At 52.9% G+C, this 18,201-nt stretch overlaps 1 protein-coding gene across 6 annotated transcripts in view; it reads right to left on the bottom strand.

The window, feature by feature from the left end:
• The window catches only part of Ablim2 (actin binding LIM protein family member 2), a 124,072-nt gene extending 106,149 nt beyond the window's left edge, over window positions 1–17,923 (bottom strand). For all 6 annotated transcript variants that reach the window (XR_015046919.1, XM_085836636.1, XM_085836637.1 and 3 more), the window contains exon 1: window positions 17,756–17,923. Coding sequence is in view for 5 of the 6 variants with exons in the window: in XM_085836636.1 (XP_085692762.1) it covers window positions 17,756–17,765 (10 nt within the window). In the remaining variant the exon portion in view is untranslated. The remainder of the gene's footprint in view (window positions 1–17,755) is intronic.
• Between the last annotated feature and the right edge of the window lie 278 nt (window positions 17,924–18,201).

Below are 18,201 nucleotides of genomic sequence, written 5' to 3'. Positions count from 1 at the left end.
AGTTGCTGAGAGACAAACACGGTGGTGGTGGTGGGGGAATCCATTCACACGAGGCATTAAAGGCACACACCAAATACAAGGAGACAGAGCAGAGAATGCTGGGAGAGGCGGGGCGATAGGCTGGGGTCAGTGATGACACAGTTTGCATGAAAGGGTGCTGGAAATGGATGACCTACAAATGTCACTCAACTGGGCACTTAAACATGGCTTAAATAGTAAATTTGATGTTGTACATGTTTTACAATAAAAAACACACACACACACTAAAACAAAGGCTGCTCCCACCTGGAGACAGGGAAGATTGTGGCTGAGCCACAGCAAGGCACAGGCAGTAGAGTTGCACTAAGCAGGGACAGACCTATTAAGGAAGGGAGGTTTGATGCTGGTGAAGGAAATGAGGCTGTGAGGAGAGCAGAAGTGGTACCCAAGCCAGGGGAGGTGCAGGGACCACGGAGAAAGGCTGGAGGAGGCAGACTGTAGCCCTCCTCGGGTGACGAGGACACACACGCTCTTTTCAAAGCAAACTTACCTCTTGAGTGCCTCGTCCACTTCCCTGGCCCTATGCTGGTAGTCAAGATGGGCATGGGGAGAGCCTTGAAAACACACAGGCAAGGGTACAGCCACAGCAGAGGTCAGCCTCCTCAGTGACATCACTCAGGCCATCAGAGGAGACCCCAGAGTCCCCTGCTCTCCAGGGTCAAGATCATGAGAATGGCAAGAGTTGCTTTGGAAGCAGAAGAGGTCTGGGCTGCTGGACAGCACCTTTAGAAACTCCCCAATGGACAGCAGAGCCAGTGGCCCCTGAAGGCTCTCTGAGCTCACTTGTCACCAGCCCAGCCTCAGACACTGTCACCTCCCCTTAGCCTCCCACTGCATGGCCTTGTCTTATCCACACAAGTCACTCAGTCCTAAGAGACCAGATGTCACAAAACATCAGAAGGTGGTGGGAAGGGGTGAGTCTCTGATCCCAGCTTGGTCTCTTTCTAGCCATGTGGCCTTGGCTTTCTTCCCTCAACCCCCAGGGCCCTTCGCGTTTCTGGGGATGGTCAGCGAAGTCTAATGGAACTCCAGTCTCCGAGTGTTCAGAGTTGTGCGCTGCGCTGTGCAAACGGAAGCTGTAATCATGGATAATAAACCCACAGGCCCAGGCCCCGGACTCGACCTCCTCTAATTGCTGGCTTCTTCCTGCCTTGCAGACCGCAGCCTCCCCGCAGAGTTCAGAGCTCTTGCTGCAATTCATTTCTGCCCACCAGAGTTCATAGGCACCTGGGGAAATGGCTCTTGCCAGACGCACACACACTAGTGCGTTGATGTCAGTCAGGTGGCTGATTTCTGAATGATCTGGTCTCCCTAAGTGGGAGAAGAAGGCCTGTTCAGTGCCAGGCCCTGGCTCTTGGCCTGCAAAATGGAGAGGCAGAGGTAACCGGCCCCTCCCCTCAGCCTTGAGCTGCTGCAGCCCCCAGGACAAGATAGCTCCTCGGGATGCAGGCTCGGTCCTTCCCTGAATAACCCCCCTTTATAGGACTGAAAGCAAGGGCTGGCCATGTCAGCCTCCAAAGGGTTCAGGCTCCTCCCTGCATCTCTGGCTCTCATGGTCTGTGTGGCTCTGTACACCATGGACACCTGTCCCTAAGCCAGGAATTCCCCTAGGACAAGGGCTCTGCATTGTATGACTACTGCCATATACCCTAGCTGGAGACAACCCAGAAGCCCCACCCCAAGCCCCCCATAACCAGGAAGAATACTGGTGATGTGTTTACAGTGACCTTCCACCTACAGGTATGGAGGGCATGTGTCCCAGGCCCCATCAGTCCTGAGCCTGAAGGACCAAATCTTGAGGCCATGGCTTCTCCCTAAGCCTCGGCGGCTTGGCACAGTTCCCAGGCTGCAGGCAGAGGCTGCACTGCTTGTGGCTGCCTGTTAGCTCCTGGCAATCCTGAGGCATGGCTGTGGTCACGACATGGGCAGGGAAGGGACCCAGGGCTTCCAACAAGAAGCCTTGCCCATGACCAGTCGTGTAGCACTGGCTTCATGGTCTCTTGCCCCAGCATGCCCCCTCGGTTGGCATGATCCCTTGCTGGAGCTGTGTGAAGCCCCTGGCCCACAGCAGAGAGTCAGCCTGAGTAGACCCCTATAAGACCTGGTGTGGGTGTTACGGAGAGGGAGCTGGGAGAAGACATAGGATGTGGCCTTTGCTCCTGTCCCCTCCCATGTGTAGTGACAAATGCCCGGGTCCTCCCTTAGTCACAGCAGCTCCTAGTACTGTCCTCCCCTCCCTCTGTGGCAGAGCATCTTAAACAGGATATTGTCCTGTTAGTCCTATGGCCAGATCAGCAGAATCCTATGCAAAGGGGGTGGAGCTTGTGGAAAATGCAGATCTGGGACTGGCCAGTGATATCAGCACAGCCTGGGGGGCCAGGAATCTGCACTGCTGGTGCTTGGAGCTTTTGGCTTCTCCTTGTCTTCCTCACCTTCCACCCCTGCTTCAGGCTTGGGTCCTCACTGAACACAGCCTCACAGGAACCCCAGGACCGAGAGGTCTTACAGTGTCACATCTGAGTGTGGAACCCACAAACACAAAAGACAGATAGCACATGAGGCAGGTGGCACAAATGAAGCCACTCCAGGACATCCTCCTGCAAGGGACCCCTCTAGGCAACGTGCCAGGATTTCATTGAGGTCAGGTTCTACCCACTGCCTCCTTGAGAAGTTCTTTCTGGCCATGTGTAGTTAGTTAGCATCTTGTGCGTCTTCCTCAATGGATGGGGACTTCTGAGGGAGGAATGGCATCCTAGCCAGAGTTGGACACAGAAGTGACTCTGCCAGCATGTCTCACACTACTATACCGACTGTTAGGGGCCAGTTGTCTTAAGGACACTGGGGCAGGGTAGGGGATGCCCCAGCTGAAGAAGGCTAAGGTCTAGGAGCCATGTCTCCTGGCATCTGTCACATCAGCAAATGTCATGTCCTTCTTAGACAATTACCCAGCCAGCTGCCCGATTTAGACAAGTGCCTTGCTAGCTTGAGCAGAGAGCCCTGTATGAGACCCACTGAGCCTCACAGAGTGTCGGGGGGCTCAGAGTCAGAAAAAGGAGATGCTCTAGCTTAGAATAAACCAGTTGGAAACCAGTGGGAAAGAGGCCCCAGAGCCCCTGGTATGGGACAAAAATCACCCCAAGATGCCAACTTATGGTCAGATGCACTTTCCAAGGTGCCAGACATGAAATCATGGTCCCATTTCAAGTAAAAAGGAGGACTCACCTTTCCTTCCACAACGAAGGTACCTTTCAGTGTATAATAAATAGTGCCACAATGTCCCTGTCTCACAGCGGCTGAAAAACAGGAGCCCCTGCCCGAGTGCTGATCTGTCTGTGGGAAGGGGTAGCTGGAGGGGGTAAGGGATCTGGACAGAAGGCTAGCCCGACGCTGAGTGTCACTAGGAAGGTTCCTCCTCGACTCAGTATGCCCATCTGTAAAATGGGTGATGCTTTAGAGAGGTGAGGTTGTCGCTTTGCTACAGATGGTCCCTATGCCATCAGCTCACAGGGCAGTTTGCTCCACCCATGAGAGAGACACTGTTAATTATTTCAAATAGGTACCCAGCCTATATTCCCCATCTTATTCCATCTGAGACTCCAGCAGGACAGTGCTGCCTGTGTTCAGGGTGGGTCTCCCCTCCCCAGTAAATCCAATCTACAAATTCCCTCCCAGATGTGCGCCAGGTACATCTGCTGGGTCATTCTAGACCCTATCAAGTATTAACCATTACAGATGGTTTCTATCAGACACTGGGCTGCCACCTTCACTGGCTTCAGAACTGGAAAGGCACTGTGGGAGACACACATTCCTGGCCTGCAGGTCTGAACCCCACTATCCAGCCCTTCCCATCCCATGACCTTAGGCAGATCACACTTCATGTTCAATTGGAACACAATGAATAGGAGCAGATGCAAATAGGAGCAGTGACATCACAGGGATTTGTAAGGGTTGGAGGTCATTCCTGCACACGTCCCCAGCGTACCCAGAGCCCTTAGAAGCTATAAAACCCAGGCATTGATTGCCATGAGATGAAACAATGGGGCCCTGGGGCCCCGCCCCACCCTGGGGCCTCACCCCGCCCCCTTCAGCAGCCTGGGCTCTGAGGTCGCCACACCCGGGGTATATTTAGCTCTCCGCTGAAGCACTGCCAGGTGTGAGCATTCCCTCTGACCAAGGACACAGAATTTCAGAAGAGCAGTAATCTCTCATCTGCAACGTGAAGTTTGCTCCTGCACAGAAGCCCCTCTTTCGTTCATAACTGCAGATGAACCCATCACCGGAGATCACAACACGCAAACACGTGGGCCCCTGGACTGGCAGCCTGCCAGGTGTCACTCAGAGCCCAGGCTTTGCAGTGAGTGTAGACTACCAGCCGTGGGTAGGGAAGCCAATGGCTGCTCTCCAGGGGAACATCCTTGAGACCAGTCTGAGCATCATTCACACAGCCTTGAAATGAATCAGCTCTGAGAACCTGAGAAGCAATGAGCTGAGGTAAAGGAAGAGTTCTCATAGCGCCTTTACCTCTTGATGGATTTCCCTCTGACGTAAGACAGCGCTGTGTACTAACACAGATCCTGAACTCTGCATCTGTCGATGACACCGATGCTCAGTCTATTAATCCCTCAGCTTCACTTTAACAAGAGTATGATATTCCATCCTTAATCAGAAGTTCTTAGAGTGACCCAGAGATTTCTAGTAGTCCCCAAGGAGCTCTTGGGGCTTATTGAGGTCAAGACCATTTTGCTACTAAGACTAGAAAGTTCTGGACATCGGTTGATGTTATTGTTTGGATATTATGGTGGTTTGAATGAAAATGGCTCCTTAGGTTCATAGGGAGTGGCACAATTGGGAGGTGTGGCCCTGCTGGAGTAGGTGTGGCCTTGTTGGAGGAGACATGCCACTAAAGGTGGGCTTTGAGGTTTCAGAAGCTCAAGCCAAGCCTAGTGAGTCACTCTCTTCCTACTGCCTGGGGATCCAGATGTAGACCTCTCAGCTAATTCCCCAGTGCCATGTCTGCCTGCGGGCTGCCATGTGATAAAAGACTAAACCTCTGAACTGTAAGCCAGCCCCCATCAAATGTTGTCCTTTATAAGAGTTGCTGTGGTCCAGAAATAAAACTTTAAGACAGATACTGAGTGTTCTCAAAAGGAGTGTGTGTTGAAGGCTTGACCCCCAGGGTGGTCCTATGAGGAAGGGGAGCCCTTATGAGATGCAGCCTAGAGGGAGGCCCTTGGATCACTGGAGTTAATCTCCCAGCTTTGTTTCTTGTCCCGTAGATGTGATGAAATACTCTGACAAAAGCAACTGAAGGGTTTACTTTTGTCCTGGGCTCAAGGCACAGACCATGCCAGCAGGAGGTCCAGGCAGCAGGAGCTGGACCACAATTAGGAAACAGAGAGAGAGAGAGAGAGATGAGCAAACATTAGTGCTCAACTCACTTTCTCCATTTTACCCAGTCCAGGTCATCCCTGTGTAAGGTGGGTCTTCCCACTTCCACTGGCACAGATGATCCCCCACAGGCCCATGTCCCAGGTGATTTTAGATAATTAACAGTAACCATCCGAGCCTCTGAAGCAGACAGTGAGGTCCCAACCTCTCCACTTCCTCTTGCTTCACTCCTGTGAGGTGAGCAGTTTCTCTGCCGCACGTGCCCAACCATCACCATCAACAACATCAGGGAACAGAAAGCAGTGGACCTGCCCAATGAGAGACTGGTACGTCTGAAACCCCAGATCAGGATAGGTACCTTCTTCTATTCATAAGTTAAATGTCCTTGGGTATTTTGTGATAGCAACAGAAAGCTAGCAGAAGATTGTACTAGAAGCTATTGACTGTAACTGTGCTAAGGCAGGTGGAAGAGCCTATGGGCCGAGCAAGGGGTCTGGAGGCATCCGGAGGAACAGCTCAGCTACAGGAGAGTCTGCACACTGTTGGAGAAGCTCAGAGAGCAATTCAGGGAGCTCAGAAGATCAGGATGCCACAGGAAATGTGTACAGGGGAGTCTCTGCTGAGGATAACTTAGATGGAATAGGGATTCTACCCAGAATTGGGCAAGTGCTCTCCCTCGTTATACCTCAGTGAGGAATATGGCTGTATTCTTCAATGTCCTGTCAGCCTGTGAGAGGACAGGCTGGTTTATCTGACAGAGACCATGTCATGGCAACACAACAGTCAGGCTCTGGCAAGGGCATCTCTAGCGGGAGTGTGGAAACTGCTGGCTGCATTTCACCAGATTTATAACAAGAAGGAGGAGCAAAGAGGAGCAAGCAGAGAAATCTGGAAAGTTCAGCGTAGGGCAGAAGGAGCCTGGGAAAAATATTAGTCAAAGGGTATGGCTGCTAACTCCCTGGCATCTTATACCTGCGGTTCCTGAGAGAGAGGCAAGTGTCTGCAGAGACACCATAGGCACAGAGACCAGAAACAAACGAGGCAAAGCTGTCTCAGAGAGCTTCCAGGACAGAATGCTTCCTTGAAAGGGCACCAGGGTGCTCAGTGTGTCTCAGGCCACCTAAGTTGGGCTAACAAGGCACCCAGAAGCCATTGCAGCAGTTGTGGTCCAAGCCAGCCCTAAAACAACCCCTTCTGCTCACAGATCTTGCACTGTCCGTGGGATGCTGGCGTCATAGCGGTGCAGAATGTGGGGTTATGGGTCAGGATGGCTTTCATTGGCATGACAAAGGAAGGCCCAAAAAAGACCAGGCCAAAGTTACAGGACTGGAATTCCTGCAAACGGCCCCAGGAGATGCTAAGGGAAGCCACTGATAACATATAAACCCACTGGAGAGAGGCTGTGGGTGACGGCCAACAAGGCTGAAGTGGCAGAACTGCCTAAGCCCTCGGGAACTGGGGAGGGACTGCATCCTTCTACAGTCTACCTCATGTCTGTCCTGCTGTGCTCGGATCTTGCATTGGGCCAATATCTCTCATTTTCCTATTCCTAAATTTCATATAGGAATGATGACCCCAGAAAATATAATTTTCTTTAATTTTTTTAAACAGGGCCTCACAGCTTAGACTTTTTGAGTCTTGGAAGCCTTAAACTTGGGCTTTTTGGTGGGTTGGTTTTGTTGTTTTTATTTTGAACTTGGACTTCAAAGAAGCACTAGGGCAGGAGAGACATGTTGGGTCTTGGGAATGGAGGGGTGCCGTCTGCACTCTGAGATTGATATGAGGCTTTGCATCGTGCAGGGATGTTACGATTTGGTTTTTTAAATTTCCCTAAGGCTGCAGTAATGAAGGCTAGGTCCTCAGGTAGCACTACTGGGAGGTGGTGACATAATCTTTAAGAGGTGTGGCCAAGGGAAGTCTCAGGCCCCTGGGAGTGTGCCTTCTAAGCACACAGTGGGGCTCAGCCTCTTCCTCATCCTCTTTTCCTTTTATGCCACGAGGTGAGCAGAATTACTCTGCCATGTGCCCCCACCCCAGCAGGGGCCCGAGAGCCCTGGGAGCCCCACGGAGCAGAGCTCACAGAAGCATTTTCTGTTTATAAGTGATTGCTGTAGGTCCTTCCGGTTGGTGACAGGAGCTGACAGTCGCCCTCACTGTCTCCAGACTGCAGTGGAGCTTTGCAGAGGCCGCACATGTGATATAGTAATCAACTGATCATGGAACCAGACCTCAGAGTCTGGCCACTGTGAATCCGGGTGCTAACAAGATTCACAATCCTACAGAGCAACTCCACACCCATTAACTGTGCTCACGGGTTCACGCAAGAGCAGTTTATTACACTTTTAATTTAACAACTTTAAAAAAAAATCTGTATTTTAATTTCTAGCTTTGCAAATATCCTTAAGTGCAACCCACATGAAAGTACTTAACGCTGGGTCCTAGGGCCTGGAGGCCTGGGGGATCCTGTGGAACAGACAGCGGCTTTCTCTGCCTGTAATCTCTGCCTGGATGCATCAGTGGATGACGCAGCCCTTCCTCTGATGCCCAGCCCCCAGCCATACTGGGAGCAACACCTCCCAAGGCAGCACCCTGCTCTCAGGAGTCCGGAGTACTTAAGGCTCAGTATGTTTCCCTAACTGCTTCTAAGAGACAGCCCTGTCTCCCGGCTATAGAAATGGCAAGCTCGGGGCAGACAGAGTGTTTACATTTAGCGAATTAAGAGAAACACCCCTATGAAAAGCTACCCTCACATTCTCAGACTATAGGTGTAAAGAAGTATGAACCCGCCGGGCCGTGGTGGCGCACGCCTTTAATCCCAGCACTCGGGAGGCAAAGGCAGGCGGATTTCTGAGTTCGAGGCCAGCCTGGTCTACAAAGTGAGTTCCAGGACAGCCAGAGCTATACAGAGAAACCCTGTCTCGAAAAACCAAAAAAAAAAAAAAAAAAAAAAAAAAAAGAAGAAGTATGAACCCAGCCACAGAATATCCCAGAAGCTGTATTGACTGACTAATGATCTTCAAAAGCCGTCATTCTCCTCCTCAAACGATCTGGGGATACGATACTCATGTGGGTATTAGGGTTTTGTGGTGTGACTAAGGTGCCATGAAGGTAAAATCCATGTCACCCAGGACTGTCTGGGTGACGTGCCAGCTGTTCTTATGAGAAGGAAGCAGAGGGAATTTACACAAGCAGGTCACCGTGGGAAGATGGAAGACATGGCTGCAGGCCTGGTTTTAGAGATTGAACTGATGCAGCTATAAGCCATGGAATGCAGAGAGCCACCAAAGCAGAAACAGGCATGTATTAACTATCTTAGAGACTGTGGGAGGCACAACGACACAGCAACATCAGCCAGGCTTCACCACTGGTCTCCCAGTGGACATATCTGTGCTATCCTAATCCTCCATAGGGCCAGCAGGGACAACAGCCAGAGGGCTCCCCTGCTCCTTGGCTCTGTATAGCGTTGTCTAGGTGAGCAGGAAGCACCTGACTATAGGCAATCCCCCAATGCCACCAGCATCTAGAGCCAGCCAGGTCCCACATCCGAGAGAGGGCACAAACAGCCTCAAACCCAAGGGGCTCTGGGGTAAGAAACAAGATCGTCCCCAGCCCCAGCTGTGTCTCACCTCACCCTGGGAACACAAAATCGCAGTGAAGAATTGCATGTGGCTTCTATTCTCAGAGGTGCCAGGGACACATTCAGCCACACATGGGTATTGAAAGAGCTTCCTGGAAGAATGATACTCAAAGGGACACTACAGATGTGTAGTAATTGAACTCCACTAAAACCAGATCCCCTCAATGAGGAAAATAGTTTGGGGTAGCTGTGGAGGAGGACTTGGGGGTCATCCCACATCCTGTGGCTCATGACCCTTCCTCCATATTTGGCGCCAGCAGCCCAGAAGTTTCCCTCCTGGCTCTGTTCTGGTTGCCACTTTTTCATCCCTTCTGACCTGCCTCTCACCAATGAAGACCCACCTGGGTAACCCAGAATCGCGTCCCCACGGCCGGGCCCTCATTTACTCAAACACTCCCTCTGCCCATGTAAAGCTGACACAGTGACAAGTTCCAAAAATTAGGACAGGAGCCCCCCGGGAGTCGGAATCCAGCCCTTACATTGTCTGTGACAAAGCAGATCAGAGAGGGTCAGTAGCAGCCCTAGGTTGCACAGCAGACAGAACCTGACCTGAGTTCTCAGCAGGGAAGTCCACGGGTTCGAAGCTAAGGAAGGAGACAACAGTGTGATAGAGTGGAAGGCTCTGTGGTCATGCGCAGCTGGAGCAGGCCAGAACTTCAGTGGAAAAGCAGGCCAAGTCCAGAATGGGGCGGGGTAGGGGGCAGGGAGAGGGCAAGCAGGGATAGCAGTCAAGACAGAGGAGCTTGTGACTGAAGACTTCCAGAACATCCTGGAACAGCTCTGAGGTTAAGTAGGGGCAGAGTCTGATTCCTGGAACAAAGGAAGCTTCAACCAGGCTGAGGCTAGACCAAACTTAAGCTCTGCCAGAAGCACCAGGTAGCAACACTCTCAAGGTGACTCCCTCTTATTCATCCCCTACCTCTTCCTTCTCTTCCTATTCTTCATCCATCTCCTCCCTCCCTTCTTCCCCCTCCCCCTTTTCCCTCTTCCTTCTCCTCCCCTCCCCCATGTCCTCCTTCCCTCCCCCTGACCCCTGCTCTCCCGGAACACTGCCCTGCCTACCTACACCTGTGCCTTCCTTCACCTCTAAGAGTTTTGCTCCCCGCACCCAGGACAGTGTGGGATTTTAAGCTCCCCAAAACCAGCCCGTTCCTAGAGAAGTCACAGTCCAGGACAGACAGCAGTTCTCAACCTGTCAGTCACAACCATTTCACAGGGTCACCTAAGACCATGGGAAAACACAGAGATTTACATTAGGCTTCATAACAGTAGCAACACTACAGCTATGAAGTAGCAATGAAAATAATTTTATGGTTGGGGGTCACCACAAGATGAGGAACCGTATTAAAGGGTCGCAGTGTCAGGAGGTCGAGAACCACTGGGCTAGGAGAAAGACCCCAGCTTCCTCCTGGGCCTGTGAGGATATCCATATGTCCCCAGGGCGCTGCAGAAGAATCAACCCTGTCACCATCACCTGTGGTGATGCAATGTGCCACCCCTCCCTCCATCCCACGCTCCTTTCTGCCTCTCCCCAACATTCTCTCCCTCCAGCTTTCTAGGGTCCCCTCCTTATTAACCAGAAGCACCACCACCCTCCTGTGCCCACCAATAACTGAAGCCAAGACCATTAAGGACAAAGTACTGGAATGTCACACGTCACCTTGGCGACAATGAAGGCAGTCCTTAGGGATCTGCTCTGTAGGCATCTTGTGCCTACTAAAGCACCAATGGGAGAGGGGGCTTGAAGGTGTCATTTGCCGTGTCAGATCCTGAAAGTCTCAGAGAAGCATATGTATTCTGAGTGACAGGGGAGCCAAGCATCAAGCAAGACACTACTGCACCCATTCACTCTTCCAGAGCAGGTGTCAAGGAGCCACCTGTCAGGAGCACTCTAAGAGGCTTGGAGGCTTGGAGGCTTGGAGAAGGATTCTGAGGTCCGCTGTGTCCTGAGGCCAGACTCCTGCAAGCTCTCTGCCAGCATGCTGCCTCACTGCCTCTCCCTGCTGCTAGGTATCAAGACCCCAAGGCCTAGAAAGCTCAATTCAGGAGCCATGACGCAATACAGTATACCGTGCCTCTCCCTCTGAGGATAAGCTGATGCACTGACTGGGAGCTCCCTAGAGATCAGAGATGTAAACAAGTCTGGGGTGGTTCTGGACCAAGAAGCAGTAAAAAGACAGGCATGTTGCAAAAATGGCTTAGGAGGTAAGCTGACCTCACGCAGAGGACAAATTTGGGTGCTTCCCGAGTGGTGCAGGGTGTTCCAGATGTTCCTATTCTCCTGCTTCCAAGTACCTGCCAGGTCTTGAAGAATCCCCCAAAGCAGGTGCTACCTCTGCCTCACAGGCAGGCGAACTGTGGCCAAGGGCAGTTGGAGAAGCGTATCTAACAGTAGGGCTGGAGTCCCACTGTGCCAAGGGGCCCCTATGCTCTCCATAGAGTACAGACTGCCCTCACAGACTGGGAACTCTTCAGCCATCGGGCAGGTAGCATGAGACCCCTGATATAGCATCCACACAGTACCTGCTTGGGACACACCAGTTCACCACCAACCAAATGCCCCCAAGTGGAGAGCATCTAGGACCAGCCCCCGTGCTCAGCCAGACAGCAGAAGTGAGGGTCTCAGAATGAAAGCCCACCCCACACCTGCCCTAATCCTTCCCCTGGAGCCAAAAAGGCAGTTACTGTGCATGCAACTCAGGTGCCTCCTCCACGTCAGGCTGTAGAATCCTAATCCTAACCAAAGCATGAGAGCCAACACACTTCCCCAGAAGGTGACATGGTGAAGATGTCAGATGAGGAAGGCTGGCAGCACATTACCCAAAATGATATCAGCCTCAGAAACAGATGTCATGGTTAGGCAGGATCACATACTCCAAGGTGACTCTGCTATTGCACCCAAGTACACAAAGTCACAAGAAGTGACAGTAACTTGCCCTAAGGGAGACCCTGGCAGGGCAGGGCAATGGAAATGAGAAGAGATCTGGATATAATGACTGCCACCTTCAAGTGGATAGCGGGCTCTGGAGGGCCAAGGCCTGGCATGCATGCTGTGGGTATCTGAGACGGGGGTCAGTGTTGAACCTGGAGTCGAGCTTACCTGTAGGGCGGCATGTGAGCTGCTCATTGTAAGAATTTCTCTCTGTGATCAGATCTGTCAAAGTGTGGATCAATGACCCCAAGAGGAGACTTTTCGGAAGGCGGAGGAAACCACTGGAGATTTGCACCAGCAAACCCCGTAACTGGGAGGTTTGAGCAAAGCACTCTGGCTCAGGTGAGAAGACAGAGAAGCTCTGAGGTAACGCTCCAGGGTCTGACCTACACACACAAAGCAGCCATCCGCACATCACCAGGCAACAAACTTCCCCAGCTGTTGGCCAGGGCACCCAGGTGGAGAAGGACCAGATACAACCCACTTCATCAGGGAGACACGGGGCAGTGGGGGTTGTGCCAGCCTCTCTGGGGTTCAAATTCCAGCTCCTCCACTTACCAATTTTGTGACACCAGGTAACTGCTGGAACCAGCAAGGCCTCAGTTTCCCCTCCGTGCGGGGGAACCCCCAGCACTAGACATGTGTGGCATGAAGAGGATACAAGAGAAAGAAGATCCCTGGTCTGGCCGGAGGCCCTGAGGAAGCACCCTGTGAGCATGGTTACTGAGGTGACATATAAGCCTGTCTGTCCTCCCCAAGTGTGGCGGATACCCTAGTAGCCCTGAGCTGTGTGGTGGTGGAAATATTCCCGGAGTAAACAGAGATGAAGCACTCGAGTTACTCTGCCAGGGATCAGCAGGCTCGGGGCTCTGAGCAGCAACTTGGTTGTAGCCCAGCATGCTTGAAGCAGTCTACAAGCCCCCATCACAGTGCATGATAGCAACTAAAGCCAGGAGCTGACACTGCCTGTCACAATGTCTTCCTGCTGTGGCTCTTTTACCTGCTCTTTGAGGCTCTGCCCCGCAGCTGGCAGTGGTACTGAGCACCTAGCACCCTTGGTCCCCCAAGATCCTGACACATGATCAGGGAAATATAGAGGACAGCAGAGGCAAGAAGCCAGCCCAGGAGCCCTGATTCCAGAGATGGTCTTCCCCGCCTGTGAGGCTCATAAGCACAAGGAAGGGCTCAAGGCGCCCATGCAAAGAACAGCCACAGACTCGAGATCACAGTGGGCATTGGGCCAGCATCCATGACTCCCAACAGCTGCCAGTGACAGCAACTATGGCCTAGACTGGCCCTGAGAATAGACAGTGTCCCCTTTTAAAGGGCCAGTAACAGGACAGGGCCTTCCTTGGGGCTCACCTTCCTCCCCCTCCTCTGCTCAGAGCTCTACAGTGTGCTGGGCAGGTGATTTAGGAACACTTAAAGGATCATGGGACACTCTCTTTCCTGGGATACTAATTGACTTCCCAAGAGTTCACGAACTTCAAACAGGATTCTAGAAAATACCAAACTACCTCATTATCAGAAACTTAATCTAGGGTAGCTAGCTCAGAAATTAACATTGATCATCATAGGAAAAAAGGTCACGTTGGGGATACAGGGCATATGGAACCAGAGAATGCCAGCCCATAGTCCTCAGCATCCTGGCCAGATATAACTCCTGATACATTTCAGGGTTTGGGGGCTTCCTCTCTGTTACGCCTGACCCACAGTGGGGCTGTTAGGGGAGATGGGACACTGCCTTCCTGTGCTTGCTTGACTTTACCCAGCCGTGGACAATGTGTAAGCAGCTAGAAGGGACCTGAGAATGCTCTGGATGTACCCACGCCAACGCAGGACACCAAAGCCCAGAGAAGGACAGGCGCCCATCCAGAGTCAAGGCAAGTCCTTTGTGCAGCCAGAAGTGGCCTGGCATTCTAATGATGCCCCTTTGTGCTCTGTGTGAAGGGCAGAGATTCCTACAGTATGGAACATCCCCTTTCCCTGCATCGTCATCATTCCCAGAACCAAAACAACTCTGCCTCCTGCTTTCAACTCTGCATCTCATTACAGAGAAGAACAGCCTGAGAGTGGCTGTCAGAGCTGCCTCAGCCATGCCGGCCATTTTCCTGCTAAGGCTTTCTTCCTTGTGTGGTAGAGCTGACACCATAAAGGGATGTGTGGTTTCATGCTCCACTGCTACTTTTTATTTATTTTATTTTATAGTTTATGTGCACAAGTGTTTTGTCTGCATGTATGCCTGTGCACCACCTGTGTGCCTGGTGACTGAGGAGGCCAAAAGGGGGCACCAGATCCCCCTGGAATTGGGGTTCCAGATGGTTATAAGCCACCAAGTGGCTGCTGGGAATCAAACCCTCAGCCTCAGGAAAAGCACCAGTGCTCTTAACCATTTAGCCATCTCTCCAGCTCCCCTCTGCTGTTTCTTAATGAAACTGGTTTTCTTAAACATTTTCTGCTAACACCGAGAAGTCATCAATATTGATTGCTAACGCCTCCCACACCCACCTAGGAACTGATCGTTTCTTCACGTTCTTGTTTGCTGCAGTCTCAGAGCCTACAGCATCACAGACACACAGTAGGCACTTAGCAAATATTTCCAAAATGAAAGTATGGTGGCCAGCATTCTTTGTTCCCCACCTTGGCTGGTGACCTGCTCTGTTATGTTAGTGGTACCCAAGCAGGCAGACAGCGTGTGGCCACACGCTGCCAACTCCTGGGCTAGGAGGAGTGAGTGCCACATTCTAAGTGTATTAGAAGGCCAGGCTGCTTCTGGACGCACAAAGGACTTTCCTTGACCCTGGATGGGTGCCTGTCTTTCTCCAGGCCCCAGTGTCCTGAGTGGGAGTAGGTGCACCCAAAGCAACCCCAGGTCCCATCCAGCTGCTTACACGGCAGCCACGGGAGTAAAAGGTGGCTGAGCCGGGTTCCCAGTCCTTCAGCTGTTATGACCGGAATTCCCACAGTGCACTCCTGACCACAGCACCTTAGACTGGCTGTATGTGGAGACACAGCTTTGACAGTGGTCATCAGGATGAAATGAGCCTTATGTACCCTCATCTAATCAGCATGGCGTTCTTGGAAGAGGAGGATTTCAGGACACAGGCACACAGAGGGACAACTCTGTGAGGACACAGGAAGGATATGCTGTCTACGAGCCAAAGAGAAAGAAATCAGTCTGCAGATGCCGTGATCTTGGTTGCTTTGGCTCCAGGATTGTCCAAAAATAGATTTCTCTCATAAAGCCCCCTGGTCTGTGGTACTTAGTTACAGAATCACACACACACACACACACACACACACACACACACACACACATTCCTCTACCTCAGCTCAGTCAGGCTTACAGCCACCTCCAGGTACATCTTAGCAAGTACACAGCCTTCCTTGAGACCCAGTGCACGGTGGCTGAGCCAGCATGGTGTCCATCATATCCACTCCTGGATCTTAGCCCCCTTATCCCGCTGTGGCCACACGGCTGCAGTATAGCCTCACTCCCAACACCACCTTACAGGCTCACTTTACACTGCACACACAACTGTAGAGATTCCCTCCATACATCTGGGGAAACTGAGGCACAGAGAACAGCATGACTAGTACACTGGATTTAGAACAAGACCACATGCCATGGAACAGCATCTCCTACTGCCTTGCTGTGGCACTCTGTAAGCCTTTCTTTCCCTGGTCACTTGAAATCAACAGGCAACCACAGCCAGGGTGGCATTCACAGGCCTCTGTGCCACACCTGAACTAGCATGGAGCAGCACTGTGCTGTCATACCCCAGCAGCACCCACTCTGTCCCCACCACAATTGGGAAGGAACTTCTAGCCAAAGACATAGTACAGGTTGCCAGGGGCTCCCATCACTTGCCCATCTGGACCAGTATCACTCCCTGACGCTCATCCATGCCAGGTTCCAGAACGGTGCCAGCCATCCCAGGGGTGGCACAGTGGAGTCTTTCCCTGTTGACAATGAAAGCCCTGACCTGCCATATGTACACAGCAGCCACACTGGGACCCATGTGCCTCTTCCTGCTCTCCTCCTGTCGATGAGGGTGAATCTCTGTTGTGTATGCATTAGGCTGGCCAAAGCTAAGCCATGATCCACAGGTGGGCCAGACAACACTTGTGCTCCATTTCCAAATGGAGCCCAGAGCACCCAGCACTGGCAATGACCATCCACACTCCTGAGGGGCTGCTGCGTGTGAGGTTTTCCTGCTTAGAGGGGAACCGAAGTTCCAGGTGAGCAGGCCAAGACTGGGAAGGTGTCCCAGTGCAAAGACCATCAGACACGCCATGGTTCAAACCTCAGTCTCCTTGCCATAACAATCCCAGCCCTCCTCCCCTGGGGACAAACACTACGAATTCGAATTCGAATGCAAAGTGTGGGCACCTGTGCTCCCTCTGAGGGCCCCTGATTACAGGAGACACAGAGGTATCAATTATGTCCTGAAAGCATGAAATTAACCCGCACACACCCAGCCATTATCCCCACCGCCATCAGATAAATGTCTGGAGGTCCTGCCAAGTCTGAGGATGCCCTTGCCTTACACCCACAGGTAACAGGTTGGCCATCTCAGGAGGGATCCCGCCTCCCATACCACTTGCTCTCAGTTACTCTCAACATCCACGGTAGAAGTCCCTCCTTCCTTAGCTAGGAGGGAGAGGGGACAGTCCCCTGGGAGGAGGTACTTCAGGCTAAGAGCCTACAGTGAGCTGTTTCCAAGCTCATTCCCTCCCTGTCCACTTTCTCCTAGAGGAAGCTGCTGTACCCATTGGCCTATGCAATGTAGCCAAGGGCCACACTGCTGCTAGTAGCAACTTCGGCTTGGGGGTTGTGTGTGGGGGAGGGGGGGAGCATGCTGGAGTCAGGGAACCTTGGGTTCGAATCCCTATCACTTGTCAGAGCTCAAGTCATTGAAGTCTGGTCATCCCATGGCTCCTGAAAATGGAGGCCAACCCCTCTCTCTTGAGGAATGAAAGGATCAGCCCTCCCTGCAAGCGGAACTCTTGAGGCTGTCAGATGGGTGCATTCTGAGGTGATGTACAGATGCTTTCTGAGCCAAGGCCTCCCAGCTCTAGATCTCAGTTTCCTTCTGAGCACAGGCGCTGCTGGGTTGCAGGGACGTGGGATTTTCCAGCATCACACAGAGGCGGTCAGATCCCTGTGGGTGGGTGCGGCGAGAGAGGTAGGGCTGAGACGCTCAGAACTGAAGGGCTAGAAGGACAACAGCGCACAGACAGCTCCGGGACTGACACACATACAGCCTCTAGCACTCAGATCTGCAACGGCGAACCTGGGGAGTTCAGGGTCTGCCAGACGCCACCACCCAGGCTCTGCGGGAACCGCGCAAGGGCGGAGTCCCCTGCTGCAAAGCTCCGCCTGTCATCACACCTCTCTCTACGGTTAAGACTGCGGCGACCCAGGGCCCTTTTCCGAGACCTGGACCCCTTTACTGAAGCAACCTGGGACCCCCACGAGAAGCAAGGAGTGACGCCCGCCAGACAGCTCTGCGCAGCCACCCTAGCTGGCACGGTGGGAAGAAATTCCGGCATATGCCGCTCCGCGCCCCCGGCTCAGAGACAGAGGCTGCAGGCCGGCCTTTCGGGGCTGCACACCCTGGAGAAAAAGTTGGGTGGAGCCGCTGGTCTCAGGAATTGGCTAGAGGAATTGGCTACGCACTGCAGGTGTACCCAGTCCTCGAGACCCTACTGAGGTTGCCGCTACGAACCCGCGGATTCAGGGTCGCAGCTCTCACCTGCGCTCATGTCAGCGGCAGCTCCCAGTAGGGTGGTCCCCGCGCTGCGACAGCCCGAGGACCGGGCGGGCAGGTGCGGCGCTGGCAGGATCCTCAGTACGCTTGAGGCCAGCGGCTGGGCGCACACAGTACCTGCTGCCCGCAGCGCCACTGCAGCTCGGGGCTCCCGCCCCGCCCCTTTGCCCCGCCCCTCATCTAGGCCACGCCCCTGTCGAGCCGCGGGAGGGTCGCATCCTGGGAAGTGTAGGCGCAGTGCCCCCGCTGCCCGCCTGCGCGCCACCGCAGTTGGACGTGCGGACTACAAGTCCCGGCAGGCTGTGTGTTCTGCTCAGGCGCAGACTGGTGGTAGCGCAGGTACCCTCCTGCACCTGCTCCGAGAGCTCTGCAGAGCTGTCAACAGGGTCTAAGGGAGGCGTGTAGGACTGTAGCTCATCTCAGCACTGGAA

Source organism: Mus caroli, unplaced genomic scaffold, assembly GCF_978045245.1.
Source record: "Mus caroli unplaced genomic scaffold, Mus_caroli_1 scaffold_4, whole genome shotgun sequence".
NCBI lineage: Eukaryota > Metazoa > Chordata > Mammalia > Rodentia > Muridae > Mus > Mus caroli.
The sequence above is the reverse complement of the archived record's forward strand: the minus strand, read 5'-3'. Positions and strand labels throughout refer to the sequence as shown.